Here is a 13,715-nt window from a genome sequence, read left to right as displayed (position 1 = left end):
ATGGTGTTTGATTCTCATTGCCACCTTCTCCAAGCCTGCTTTTAGTAATGTTGGCCTCAAGGTCCTTCTTTTTGTCACCTGAGAGACATGGTGCAGTGCTGAGAAGAGAAATAAAGTACCAGTCGGGAGGTCAACCTCAGGCTGGGGGGAATGGGAACAGCATGGGCTCTAAAGGAATTCAGAGCAAGGGTCTGATTCCAGCCCTGTTCCTTACTAGACACATGATCCTGGGGATACCCCAGAAATACTCTGTTATTATGTCCAAGTTCACAAGCCCTGTGAGCCTTGAATTCTTCATCTGTAAGCAGATTTGATAAGCCCTGTCTAGTAGGACTGTTGGAGTGTGTGCAATGTACGTGAAGCACCTGGCTCAGGGAATGGAATTAAATTAGAAGTTTAAGGAAAGGCAGATGGCTGTTACTTCTAATATTATTTGACCCCAGACCCTAGCATTCTGGGATTTTGTTGCTGTTGTTGATCAGAGAATATACAGCTCAATAGGGCATGGAATAATTAGCCAAAAAAGGAAGTTTCATCCATAAAATTCAGTAAGAATTACCACTTAGAGAATGTGCCTCAAAATTTGAGTGTGTGGGAGTTTTCCCCAGCCAGATGCAGCTCAAAGCTCCTAGAATTTGAGTCAAAGACCAACTCCTTCCCTCGCTCCCAGCTGCTTTTCCATCCACACCACTATTTTCATTTTGTTACCACCCAAAATCTAGCCCCTGCTTACAACTGGTCAAATTGCACTTGAGATAACCTAATTAGAATGCCTTTTCAATAGTCAGTTCTGGTTCTCCCAGCCAGGTAGAAAAGCACCTGGCCAGTGGCTTCTGGGTCTCCCTTTTGGGGGAGACATACACTTATCTCACAGGAAACCCTTACAAATAACGGGTGTCCATCACCTAGCTCATGCACTGTGTTCAACAACACTGGGACAGAAGCGCAAGACACCTTCCATTCCTGCCCCAGGTAGAGGCTCCTCTCTGTTCATCCATTGTCACAAAGGAACTGCTCAGAGCACTTTTCCAATCTGGGCTTTTCCCTCTCCCTCTGAGAATCTGGCCCTGGACCCACCAAGCTTCATTAGAATCAGATCCCTCAGAAGAAAATGCATTTTCCCAAAGCCCAAAAGGCCCCACACAGGGAATTTACACCCGACCACTCTCACCTGGAGCCCCATACCCACACTCCTTACTTTTCCCCTATATCTTAAAGGACATCTTGTCACCTTAATTATATGACCGCGCTCCTAGACTCTTAATACCCTATCGGTAGGTGTGTGTCTGGCTTACCCTAGTATCTCCACTACTAATCCTGGGCCTTCCACAGAGCAGATGCTCAGTGCATAGAAAAGAAATGAGCCAGTTAACAGAAAGAATTATTTATTCAGATTTAATTTCTCTTACATTCACGAAGCCAAGGAAATCCAGGTATGCATGTATATTTTTTAAATTTTACAGAATAGACTGAGGCATAAGGTGGGAATTAAGTATCTTTTAATTTATCTCACGTATTTCACGGTGAATTCACACTTCTAAATACTTACTCCACTGCTGTTATTATGTCCCAAATTCACAAAATAGAACGGATTTCCCAATCTGAATAAAAAACAAGACTCTTACTCCTAAACTATATTAACAGCAATATACGTAACTACGATTCATAAACTTGGATGCTGAAGTTAATTCAACCATCCATTAAAAGGAACATTTCAACAATTGTAAAAGGAAACAGATAAATCTCCAAGTCATCCAACAAAATAGAAACCCACTACTAAGAACACTGACTATTTTCTTCCAACAGAGTGAAGAATGGGCCTCATGTTACACGAGGCAAGGGAAGCTGCTGCACAGGGCTGTTAGATGCACTGGCCCAGCCCTGCCCCTTCCCCAAGGCCCTGGCTGCAACTCATGCTCAGACTCCCTCTTCCTCCTCTAACAAAGCTGCTTCACGCAGGGATGGGTAGGCAATGCGAACTCTTGCATTGACCCTGACCACATGCTCCAGGACTTTCACATAGCTGGTTTCAGCCAGAGCCCTTGGACCCCACAGGAACTCATAGCGCGCAGGATCACTGCCGGGTACCTGCCGGTACTCCAGGTAGTTTTCCTGCACCCAATCTTGGGTGAGCAGTTTCCTGGGCTCCCCATAGACACTGTGCTCCCTCCCATCATACACGCCCATCACACCCAGCTCCTCCCAGATTTCCTCCTCAGAGGCGCTGTCGCCCTCCATTGCAATTGTGCCCAGGACGATTATCAGAAGGCCTGTCTTGGGAAAGATCTGATTATTACCCACCAGGCCATCATAGGAAAGGCCCAGGCAGGTGACAAGGGTGTAGGTGTTGTTGGTGGGGTCCACTTCCTTCACGTCAATGCCAAAGATCATCTTCAGGGACTCGGAGGCTTTGCCGAAGATCACAGGAAAGCAGCGCTTGTAATTTTTGATGACTCTCTCCAGCATTTCTGCCTTTGTGACCAGCTCCTTGGCTCGATACTTGCGGAGCAGAAAATGAGCCAACTCATCCACCTTGTTACTGAGTGCTTCTCGGAACAAGGACTCTGCGTCAGGCGAGGTGCTTGGCCCCTCCTCTTCTTGGCTGCTGGAACCCTCATTGGGTTGCCTCCAGCCAGTGAAGCTGATGGTAGTGGGTAAGGCAGAGGCTCCCTGAGGACTCTGGGGAAGACCTGCTGACTCAGCAGCAGGCACTTCCTCCAGGGTGCCAGGGACCAGAGGAGAGGAGGAGGAGACAGCAGCCTCCTGCTCCTCAGTAGTAGGAGCCTGCGCACCCACCAGGCCCAGGGCCTCTTCTTGGGCCTCAAGGCCTTCCTCAGGCTTGCAGTGCAGACTCTTCTGCTCAGAAGACATGATGACTCTGGTCAGGGCAGCAGGCAAGAGTGCAGGCAAAAGCTGGGCAATGGGGACCCACAGGCCTACGGAGAGAGGGAGCATGTGAATGAGACCTCAGCTGAGAACCAAATCTTAGAGGCTCTAACAAAGGCTTACTTACAGATCTTCTCCTTGGTGCTCCTCTGTGGCCTCCAGGGAATCCTGTCCTCCGGTTGGCCTGTCTGCTCAGAACCTGAAGGAGGAAGTGAGAGAGCACCTCAGGGTATAGCCGGCCAGCAGAGGTCGATTCTGCAGGACTGATGGTAGGGAGGTGAGGCCAGACTCTTTGGAGTCCTATGTGTCCTGTGGCAGGTAGGGCCCTTGGTGTGCATTCAGGGTAAACATTCACTGCTGGCACAGCCTGTGCATCCTCTGCTCTGTAACCTGAGGACACTGTCTCAGACCAAGGCCTCACTGCCTTGTTCCTGGAGCTCCTAGGAGAGGAATCCATGGGCCCTTAGGGTGCAGACTGTAAGCACAGCCCTGGTCCCTCAGTGCCATCAAGAGGGTAGGCTGGACTCTGTGAGGTCCCCACTCTCATGGAGTGGATGATCCCCACTGTGTTCACTCAGGGTCCTCACATTTCTCCAGGCAGGGCCTGGATCCCACTCTTTTGCTGGCCTGAGAAACTCAGATCAAGAGCTCACATGCCTGAGAGGGAACAGGACCTAAGAAGCCCCACATCTGGCCACCTGTGCCTAGGTCTTCCGAAGAACGACAGCAAAAGATGTCGAAATTCATTGGAACCCATGTGTCCTGGGTGCAGAGCCTGCTTGGTCCTCACCTCAACTCCTGGCAGAGCCTGGGACCCTCCCTCTACTGACCTGGGTGCAGCCCCCTCAGACCAAGGCCTCCCCCTCCGTGACACCAGTGATCCCAGGATAAGAGAGGGACCTCAGCAGAAAGCCAAGCCCATGCTCTCTGGGGTGACAACAGGAGCAGGGCTGATTTCTGTGGGGTCATCATCTGCGTTCTGGCCCTGTGGTACCCTCAATCCTCCCTCACATTCTTCACCAGGACTCTTGGCAGATCCTGGGACCACTGTGTCTGTAGACCAGATGGGGGTCCCTGTGGTGACCTGAGTCACCCTCTGAGAACAAGGTCCTCACCTCACTGAGATCTGGAATCAGAAATGAGAAGGAGCCACATCCTGTCACCCCTGTGTGGGGTGCCCAGGGCTGACCCCTTTGGTTCTGGGGTGAGGGTTCTGATGGCCTCCTGTGGGTTACTCATGTTTGCTCCTGACAGGGCCTGCCCTTCCTCAACCTCCAACCCCCTGAGATGAGCAAACATTGCCCCTTTACTCCAAAACCTCATCTCCTTGAAGGTTCCCCAACTTCCTGCCTGTGGAACAAGTGAAATTGGCACATAGGGCCATCCCTCCTCTGGTCCCCCCTGAGCTAAGAACAGGGGACAGCCAGACTCTGTGGGGTCCCGTCTTTCTGAGCCACAGGTATCCCCATTCCTCGTGAAGTGTGGCACACCTTGGGTCCTGTAGATCCTGGGACTCCTCCTTCTGCGGACCTGAAGTACCACCCCTCAGACCATAGCCCTCTCCTCTCTGTGACCTCGAAGATGCAGGAAGTATGAGCTACAGGTGGCTACCTTGCCCAGGACCTCCCAGGGCCCAGGTCTCCACTGATCTGGAATGCAAGGCCCCCTGAATCCTCCCTCGTCTTCCTTTCCTTGATCCTGGAAGGGCTTGGAACCCACCCCTCTGCTGACCTGAGTTGCCATCCCTTGGATTCCCGAGGCTAAAAGAGGAGGCACCTCATTCTCAGACAGGGGTGGGGTGGGCTCCCTGCCTTGGGGTGCTGGGTCTCCTGAGGCCTTCCTCATCTCCCAGGAGGGCCAGGGTCCTCCCTCTGCTACCCTGAGGCTCTGCTGATGATACCAAACCCTCTCCCTCCTTCAGCCCTCGATGTGGATGTCAAGATCCGAGTGCCTGACCATTCCCAGGTCTTCCCGGGGTTGACTGCAGGGGAAAAAATGGATTCTGCAAAACGGAGTTGGGGATGGGGCTGGGCATGTTGGAATGCGGATGGGGTGGGGGTGTAGCGCCCTCAGTTCCCTCTCAAGGTCCTGACCCCCATGCCAGGCAGAGCCTGGGCCCTGCCTTGGGCACACCAAGCTCTTGACTCTAGAGTCCCCTGTAGCTTTAGTGGCAGTGGGAGCTGGGATGGCCTAGCCTGAGAAGTCTTCCCCCGGGTGGTCCAGGACTGGCAGCAGGAGCTGCGCTGGATTATTTGGGTTCCTCTATCTTGGGTGGGGGCCTCCTCAGTCCTTCCTCAGAATCTCACCTTGCCTCACCACAGAGCTTGGGCCCTCTCCCCTCAGCCGATCTCAATTGGCCCCTCAGGACTATGCCCTTGATTCTCTGACCCCCAAAAAAACATCCCAGCACCAAGCCTGGGGTTTCCCTGGATTGATAGCAGAAGGGGAACTGGATTCTGCCTGGTGAGGGTGGAGGGCAAGGAATGGGAAATGGAGCAGCAAAATGGCAGCGGATTTGTGGGAGTGGGGGTTAGACTAGGATCTTGGGGGACCTCAGTTCCCTCTCAGGTTTCTGACTTTGATTCCTGGCAGGGCCTGGGCCATACCCTCTCCTAGCCAGCCCTTCCCTGATCACACCAACCTCTGACTCCAGAGTCCTCTGTGGCTTAAACAAACGCGTTGCGAAGGGGGCGGAGGTGGGGAGCAGCCCAGTCTGAGAAGTCAGCCTCCGCGGGGTAGTCCAGGGCTGGGACCCTCTATCAGGGATAGGGGTTTCCTGAATCCTCCCTCAGAGTCTCACTTTGCCTCTTCACAAAGCCTGGGCCACCTTCCCTCTGCCGATCTCAAGCCACCTTTCAGACCCAGAAACTCACTTCTCTCTAACCCTCAATTCACAAGTCAGTGGCATCACATCTGGCCACCCAGGGCTTGCCTGGATTGAAAGCAGGGGTTGAACCGGATGCTGCACTGATGGGGATGAAGGTAGGGGTGGGGGAGGGGGGTATGAGGCTGGTGGGGGGCTTGGGGAGGATAGGGGCACAGGTGGGGAATGGGGGTACAGATGGGGTAGGGAGTGCAAATGGGAACGGGGTAGGGGATAGGAATGAGGGTGGGGGACACTCAGCCCTCTCCTAGGGTCCTGACGTTGATGCCTGGCAGAGCCTACCCCCACCAGTCCTGCACTGATCACACCAAGCTCTGACTCCATAGTCCCCTGCGGCTTCAGCGGCAGTGGGGTGGTGGGCGTCCCAGACTCAGAAGTCCGCCCACGGGTGGCCCAGGACTGGAAGCAGGAGGGGTGCCGGATTATTTGGGGTCGTCTATCTGGGGTGGAGAGGGCCTCCCGACTTCTCCCTCAGCTTCTCACTATGCCACCTCACAGAGCCTGGACCGGCTTCCCTCTGCCAATCCCAAGCTGCCTGTCAGACTGAGAAGCTAGCTTCTCTCTAACCCCCAATGCACAAGTCACTGGCATCACATCCAGGCACCTGGAGCTTCCCTGGGTTGAAAGCAGAAACGGAATGCGATTCAGCCTGGCTGGGGATAGTGGTGTTGGGGTGGGGGATGAGGACATAAGGGTAGTGGGGGTTTGGGGAGGATAGGGGTGCTGGTGGGGGATAGGGTGTAGATGGGGTTGGGAGTGTGGGTGGGAATGGGAAGGGGGATGGGAATGGGGGTGGGGGACCCTCGGCCCTCTCTTACAGTCCTGAGGTTGATGCCTGGCAGAGCCTGCCCTCACCAGTCTTGCACTGATCACCCCAAGCTCTGACTGCAGAGTCCCGTGCGACTTCAGAGGCAGTGGGGTGGTGGGCGCCCCAGACTCAGAAGTCCGCCCACGGGTGGCCCACGGCTGGTAGCAGGAGTGGTGCGGGATTATTTGGGGTCATCTATCTGGGGTGGGGGCCTCCTGAGTCCTCCCCTCAGCATCTCACCTTGACTCCTCACAGGGCCTGGCCCGCTTCCCTCCGCCAATCCCAAGCTGCTGGTCAGGCAGAGGAGCTCGCTTCTCTGTAACCCCCAATGCGCAAGTCAGTGGCATCACATCCGGCCACCTGGGGCTTTCTTGGGTTGCAAGCAGAAGCGCAACCCGATTCAGCATGGATGAGGGTGGGAGGGGTGAAGTCGGTGGGAGGGGTGAGGTCGGTGGAGGAAGCGGGTTTTGGGGGGTGGGAGATGGCGGTATGAGGGTGGTGGGGGGTTTGGGAGGATGGGAGGATGGGAGTGTGGATGGGTTTGTGAGTGCGAATGGGAATGGGAATGGAGTAGCGGATGGGAAAGCGGTTGGGGGATGGGAATAGGGGTGCGGTACGCTAAGCCGGCCTTTACGGTCCTGAGGTTGATGCCTGGCAGAGCCTGCCCTCAACAGTCTTGCACTGATCACCCAAAGCTCTGACTCCGGAGCCCCCTGCAACTTCAGAGGCAGTGGGGTGGTGGGCGCCCAAGACTCAGAAGTTCCCCCACGAGTGGCCCAGGGCTGGGAGCATTAGTGGTTCGGGATTATTTGGGATTGTCTATCTGCGGTGGGGGCCTCCTGAGTCCTCCCTCAGCGTCTCACCTTGACTCCTCACAGGGCCTGGCCCGCTTCCCTCCACCAGTCCCAAGCTGCTGGTCAGACAGAGCAGCTCGCTTCTCTCTAACCACCAATGCGCAAGTCAGTGGCATCACATTCCGGCACCTGCGGCTTTCTTGGGTTGAAAGCGGAAGCAGAACCCGACTCAGCGTGGATGGGGGTGGGAGGGGTGAGGTCGGTGGAGGGGGCGCGTTTTGGGGGTGGGTTGGAAGCGGAACCCGATTCAGCGTGGATGGGGGTGGGAGGGGTGAGGTTGGTGGAGGGGCCCCGGTTTTTGGGGTGGCAGATGGCGGTATGACAGAGGTGGGGGGTCGAGGAGGAGTGCTGGTGGGGGATGGGGGCGCGGATGGGTTTAGGAGTGCAAATAGTAATGGGAAAGGGGAGGGGGTGGGGGATGGGAATGGGGGTGGGGTACGCTTAGCCCTCTCTTAGGGTCCTGAGATTGATGCCTCGTAGAGGCTGCCCTCACTAGTCTTACACTAACCACCCCAAGCTCGGACTCCAGAGTCCCATTCAACTTCAGACGCAGTGGGGTGGAGGGCGCCCCAGACTCAGAAGTCCGCCCACGGGTGGCCCATGGCTGGTAGCAGGAGTGGTGTGGGATTATTTGGGGTCGTCTATCTGGGGTAGGGGCCTCCTGAGTCCTCCCTCAGCGTCTCACCTTGACTCCTCACAGGGCCTGGCCCGCTTCCCTCCGCCAATCCCAAGCTGCTGGTCACAGAGCAGCTCGCTTCTCTCTAACCCCCAATGCGCAAGTCAGTGGCATCACATCCGGGCCCCTGGGGCTTTCTTGGGTTGAAAGAGGAAGCAGAAATCAGATTCAGCGTGGATGGGGGTGGGAGAAGTGAGGTCGGTGGAGGGGGCGGGTTTTTGGGGGTGGGTTGAAAGCGGAAGCGGAACGTGATTCAGTGTGGATGGGGGTGGGAGGGGTGAGGTTGGTAGAAGGGCCCGGGTTGTTGGGGTGGCAGATGGCAGTATGAGAGAGGTGGGGGGTTGAAGAGGAGAGAAGTGCTGGTGGGGGATGGGGGCGTGGATGGTTTGGGAGTGCAAATGGTAATGGGAAAGGGGACGTGGTGGGGGATGGGAATAGGGGTGGGGTACGCTTAGCCCTCTCTTAGGGTGCTGAGGTCGATGCCTGGCAGAGCCTGCCCTCACTAGTCTTACACTAATCAACCCAAGCTCTGACTCCAGAGTCCCCTGCAACTTCAGAGGCAGTGGGGTGGTGGGCGCCCCAGGCTCACAAGTCCACCCACAGGTGGCCCACGGCTGGTAGGAGTGGTGCGGGATTATTTGGGGTCGTCTATCTGGGGTGGGGGCCTCCTGAGTCCTCCTCAGCGTCTCACCTTGACTCCTCACAGGGCCTGGCCCGCTTCCCTCCGCCAATCCCAAGCGGCTGGTCAGACAGAGCAGCTCGCTTCTCTCTAACCACCAATGCGCAAGTCAGTGGCATCACATCCGGGCCCCTGAGGCTTTCTTGGGTTGAAAGCGGAAGCGGAAACACGATTCAGCGTGGATGGGGGTGGGGGGGGAGGTCGGTGGAGGGGGCGGGTTTTTGGGACTGGGTTGAAAGCGGAAGCGGAACCCGATTCAGCGTGGATGGGGGTGGGAGGGGTGAGGTTGGTGGAGGGGCCCCGGATTTTGGGGTGGCAGATGGCGGTATGACAGAGGTGGGGGGTCGAGGAGGAGTGCTGGTGGGGGATGGGGGCGCGGATGGGTTTAGGAGTGCAAACGGTAATGGGAAAGGGGACGTGGTGGGGGATGGGAATAGGGGTGGGGTACGCTTAGCCCTCTCTTAGGGTCCTGAGATTGATGCCTGGCAGAGCCTGGCCTCACTAGTCTTACACTAAACACCCCAAGCTCTGACTCCAGAGTCCTCTGCGACTTCAGAGGCAGTGGGGTGGTGGGCGCCCCAGGCTCACAAGTCCGCCCACAGGTGGCCCACGGCTGGTAGCAGGAGTGGTGCGGGATTATTTGGGGTCGTCTATCTGGGGTGGGGGCCTCCTGAGTCCTCCTCAGCGTCTCACCTTGACTCCTCACAGGGCCTGGCCCGCTTCCTTCCACCAATCCCAAGCGGCTGGTCAGACAGAGCAGCTCGCTTCTCTCTAACCACCAATGCGCAAGTCAGTGGCATCACATCCGGGCCCCTGAGGCTTTCTTGGGTTGAAAGCGGAAGCGGAAACACGATTCAGCGTGGATGGGGGTGGGGGGGGAGGTCGGTGGAGGGGGCGGGTTTTTGGGACTGGGTTGAAAGCGGAAGCGGAACCCGATTCAGCGTGGATGGGGGTGGGAGGGGTGAGGTTGGTGGAGGGGCCCCGGATTTTGGGGTGGCAGATGGCGGTATGACAGAGGTGGGGGGTCGAGGAGGAGTGCTGGTGGGGGATGGGGGCGCGGATGGGTTTAGGAGTGCAAACGGTAATGGGAAAGGGGACGTGGTGGGGGATGGGAATAGGGGTGGGGTACGCTTAGCCCTCTCTTAGGGTCCTGAGATTGATGCCTGGCAGAGCCCGGCCTCACTAGTCTTACACTAAACACCCCAAGCTCTGACTCCAGAGTCCTCTGCGACTTCAGAGGCAGTGGGGTGGTGGGCGCCCCAGGCTCACAAGTCCGCCCACAGGTGGCCCACGGCTGGTAGCAGGAGTGGTGCGGGATTATTTGGGGTCGTCTATCTGGGGTGGGGGCCTCCTGAGTCCTCCCTCAGCGTCTCACCTTGACTCCTCACAGGGCCTGGCCCACTTCCCTCCGCCAATTCGAAGCGGCTGGTCAGACAGGGCAGCTCGCTTCTCTCTAACCCGCAATGCGCAAGTCAGTGGCATCACATCCGGGCCCCTGAGGCTTTCTTGGGTTGAAAGCGGAAGCGGAAACACGATTCAGCGTGGATGGGGGTGGGGGGGGAGGTCGGTGGAAGGGGCGGGTTTTTGGGACTGGGTTGAAAGCGGAAGCGGAACCCGATTCAGCGTGGATGGGGGTGGGAGGGGTGAGGTTGGTGGAGGGGCCCCGGTTTTTGGGGTGGCAGATGGCGGTATGACAGAGGTGGGGGGTCGAGGAGGAGTGCTGGTGGGGGATGGGGGCGCGGATGGGTTTAGGAGTGCAAATGGTAATGGGAAAGGGGACGTGGTGGGGGATGGGAATAGGGGTGGGGTACGCTTAGCCCTCTCATAGGGTCCTGAGATTGATGCCTAGCAGAGCCTGGCCTCACTAGTCTTACACTAAACACCCCAAGCTCTGACTCCAGAGTCCTCTGCGACTTCAGAGGCAGTGGGGTGGTGGGCGCCCCAGGCTCACAAGTCCGCCCACAGGTGGCCCACGGCTGGTAGCAGGAGTGGTGCGGGATTATTTGGGGTCGTCTATCTGGGGTGGGGGCCTCCTGAGTCCTCCCTCAGCGTCTCACCTTGACTCCTCACAGGGCCTGGCCCGCTTCCCTCCGCCAATCCGAAGCGGCTGGTCAGACTGAGCAGCTCGCTTCTCTGTAACCCCCAATGCGCAAGTCAGTGGCATCACATCCGGGCCCCTGAGGCTTTCTTGGGTTGAAAGCGGAAGCGGAAACACGATTCAGCGTGGATGGGGGTGGGGGGGGAGGTCGGTGGAGGGGGCGGGTTTTTGGGGGTGGGTTGAAAGCGGAAGCGGAACCCAATTCAGCGTGGATGGGGGTGGGAGGGGTGAGGTTGGTGGAGGGGCCCCGGTTTGTGGGGTGGCAGATGGCGGTATGACAGAGGTGGGGGGTCGAGGAGGAGTGCTGGTGGGGGATGGGGGCGCGGATGGGTTTAGGAGTGCAAATGGTAATGGGAAAGGGGACGTGGTGGGGGATGGGAATAGGGGTGGGTACGCTTAGCCCTCTCTTAGGGTCCTGAGATTGATGCCTGGCAGAGCCCGGCCTCACTAGTCTTACACTAAACACCCCAAGCTCTGACTCCAGAGTCCTCTGCGACTTCAGAGGCAGTGGGGTGGTGGGCGCCCCAGGCTCACAAGTCCGCCCACAGGTGGCCCACGGCTGGTAGCAGGAGTGGTGCGGGATTATTTGGGGTCGTCTATCTGGGGTGGGGGCCTCCTGAGTCCTCCCTCAGCGTCTCACCTTGACTCCTCACAGGGCCTGGCCCGCTTCCCTCCGCCAATCCGAAGCGGCTGGTCAGACAGAGCAGCTCGCTTCTCTCTAACCCCCAATGCGCAAGTCAGTGGCATCACATCCGGGCCCCTGAGGCTTTCTTGGGTTGAAAGCGGAAGCGGAAACACGATTCAGCGTGGATGGGGGTGGGGGGGGAGGTCGGTGGAGGGGGCGGGTTTTTGGGAGTGGGTTGAAAGCGGAAGCGGAACCCAATTCAGCGTGGATGGGGGTGGGAGGGGTGAGGTTGGTGGAGGGGCCCCGGTTTGTGGGGTGGCAGATGGCGGTATGACAGAGGTGGGGGGTCGAGGAGGAGTGCTGGTGGGGGATGGGGGCACGGATGGGTTTAGGAGTGCAAATGGTAATGGGAAAGGGGACGTGGTGGGGGATGGGAATAGGGGTGGGGTACGCTTAGCCCTCTCTTAGGGTCCTGAGATTGATGCCTGGCAGAGCCTGGCCTCACTAGTCTTACACTAAACACCCCAAGCTCTGACTCCAGAGTCCTCTGCGACTTCAGAGGCAGTGGGGTGGTGGGCGCCCCAGGCTCACAAGTCCGCCCACAGGTGGCCCACGGCTGGTAGCAGGAGTGGTGCGGGATTATTTGGGGTCGTCTATCTGGGGTGGGGGCCTCCTGAGTCCTCCCTCAGCGTCTCACCTTGACTCCTCACAGGGCCTGGCCCGCTTCCCTCCGCCAATCCCAAGCTGCTGGTCAGACAGAGCAGCTCGCTTCTCTCTAACCCCCAATGCGCAAGTCAGTGGCATCACATCCGGGCACCTGGGGCTTTCTTGGGTTGAAAGCGGAAGCAGAACCCGATTCAGCGTTCATGGGGGTGGGAGGGGTGAGGTCGGTGGGTGGGGTGAGGTCAGTGGGACGGATGAGGTCGGTGGAGGGGGCGGGTTTTTGAGGGTGGGAGATGGCGGTATGAGGGTGGCGGGGGGTTTGGGAGGATGGGGAGCTGGTGGAGGATGGGAGTGTGGTTGGGTTTGTGAGTGCGAATGGGAATGGGAACGGGGTAGGGGATGGGAATGGGGTTGGGGAATGGGAATAGGGGTGTGGTATGCTCAGCTGGCTTTTATGGGCCTGAGGTTGATACCTGGGAGAGCCTGCCCTCACCAGTCTTGCACTGATCACCCCAAGCTCTGACTCGAGTCCCCTGCGACTTCAGAGGCAGTGGGGTGGAGGGCGCCCCAGACTCAGAAGTCCCCCCACGGGTGGCCCAGGGCTGGCAGCAAGAGTGGTGCAGGATTATTTGGCATCGTCTATCTGGGGTGGGGGCCTACTGAGCCCTCCCTCAACGTCTCACCTTGACTCCTCACAGGGCCTGGCCCGCTTCCCTCCGCCAATCCCAACCTGCTGGTCAGACAGAGAAGCTTGCTTCTCTCTAACCCCCAATTCGCAAGTCAGTGGCATCACATCCGGGCCCCTGGTTCTTTCTTGGGTTGAAAGAGGGAGCGCAACCCGATTCAGCGTGGATGGGGGTGGGAGGGGTGAGGTCGGTGGAGGGGGCGGGTTTTTGGGGGTGGGAGATGGCGGTATGAAGGTGGTGGGGTGTTTGGGAGGATGGGGAGCTGGTGGAGGATGGGAGTGTAGATGGGTTTGTGAGTGCGAATGGGAATGGGAAGGGGTTAGGGGATGGGAATGGGGTTGCAGGATGGGAATAGCGGTGTGGTATGCTCAGCTGGCTTTTAGGGTCCTGAGGTTGATGCCTGGCAGAGCCTGCCCCCACCAGTCTTGCACTGATCACCCCAAGCTCTGACTTCAGAATCCCCTGAGGCTTAAGTGGCAGTGGGGTGGTGCCCCCCCCCCAGACTGGGAAGTCTCCAGGAGTGGCCCAGGGCTGGCAGCAGGGGTGGTGTTGGATTTTTTGTGGTCGTCTATGTGGGGTGGGGGTCCTCCTGAGTCCTCCCTCAGCATCTCACCTTGCCTCCTTATAGAGCCTGGGCGGGCTTCCCTCCGCCAATCTCAAGCTGCGAGTCAGACGCAGAAGCTCGCTTGTCTCTAACCCCCAGGGCGCAAGTCAGTGGCATCACATCCGGGCAGGTGGGGCTTTCCTTGGTTGAAAGCGGGGGCGGAACCGGGGATCCTGCCTGGATGGGGGTATGGGTGTTGGGGGGTGGGGGTGCAGGTGTGGGGTGGGGGATGAGGGTGTGGGGGTTGAATTG

General features: G+C 57.9%; 1 protein-coding gene across 4 annotated transcripts; it reads right to left on the bottom strand.

Moving 5' to 3' along the window:
- Nucleotides 1-1,368: 1,368 nt before the first annotated feature.
- On the bottom strand, nucleotides 1,369-12,285 carry MAGEA4 (MAGE family member A4). 4 transcript variants are annotated; one of them, XM_055106330.2, is made up of 3 exons: nucleotides 12,208-12,285; nucleotides 3,014-3,085; nucleotides 1,369-2,936 (listed from the first exon to the last, which is right to left on the bottom strand). In XM_055106330.2, exon 3 carries the CDS (start codon nucleotides 2,869-2,871, stop codon nucleotides 1,918-1,920), a length of 954 nt encoding a protein of 317 aa, XP_054962305.1. In that variant the 5' UTR covers nucleotides 2,872-2,936; nucleotides 3,014-3,085; nucleotides 12,208-12,285; the 3' UTR covers nucleotides 1,369-1,917. The 4 variants fall into 4 exon arrangements, with proteins under 4 accessions (XP_054962305.1, XP_034805719.1, XP_054962306.1 ...); XM_034949828.3 differs by lacking the exon at nucleotides 12,208-12,285 and adding an exon at nucleotides 10,845-10,899; XM_055106331.2 differs by lacking the exon at nucleotides 12,208-12,285 and adding an exon at nucleotides 10,163-10,250.
- Nucleotides 12,286-13,715: the final 1,430 nt, after the last annotated feature.

Source organism: Pan paniscus, chromosome X (genome assembly GCF_029289425.2).
Source record: "Pan paniscus chromosome X, NHGRI_mPanPan1-v2.0_pri, whole genome shotgun sequence".
Lineage (NCBI taxonomy): Eukaryota > Metazoa > Chordata > Mammalia > Primates > Hominidae > Pan > Pan paniscus.
The sequence above is the reverse complement of the archived record's forward strand: the minus strand, read 5'-3'. Positions and strand labels throughout refer to the sequence as shown.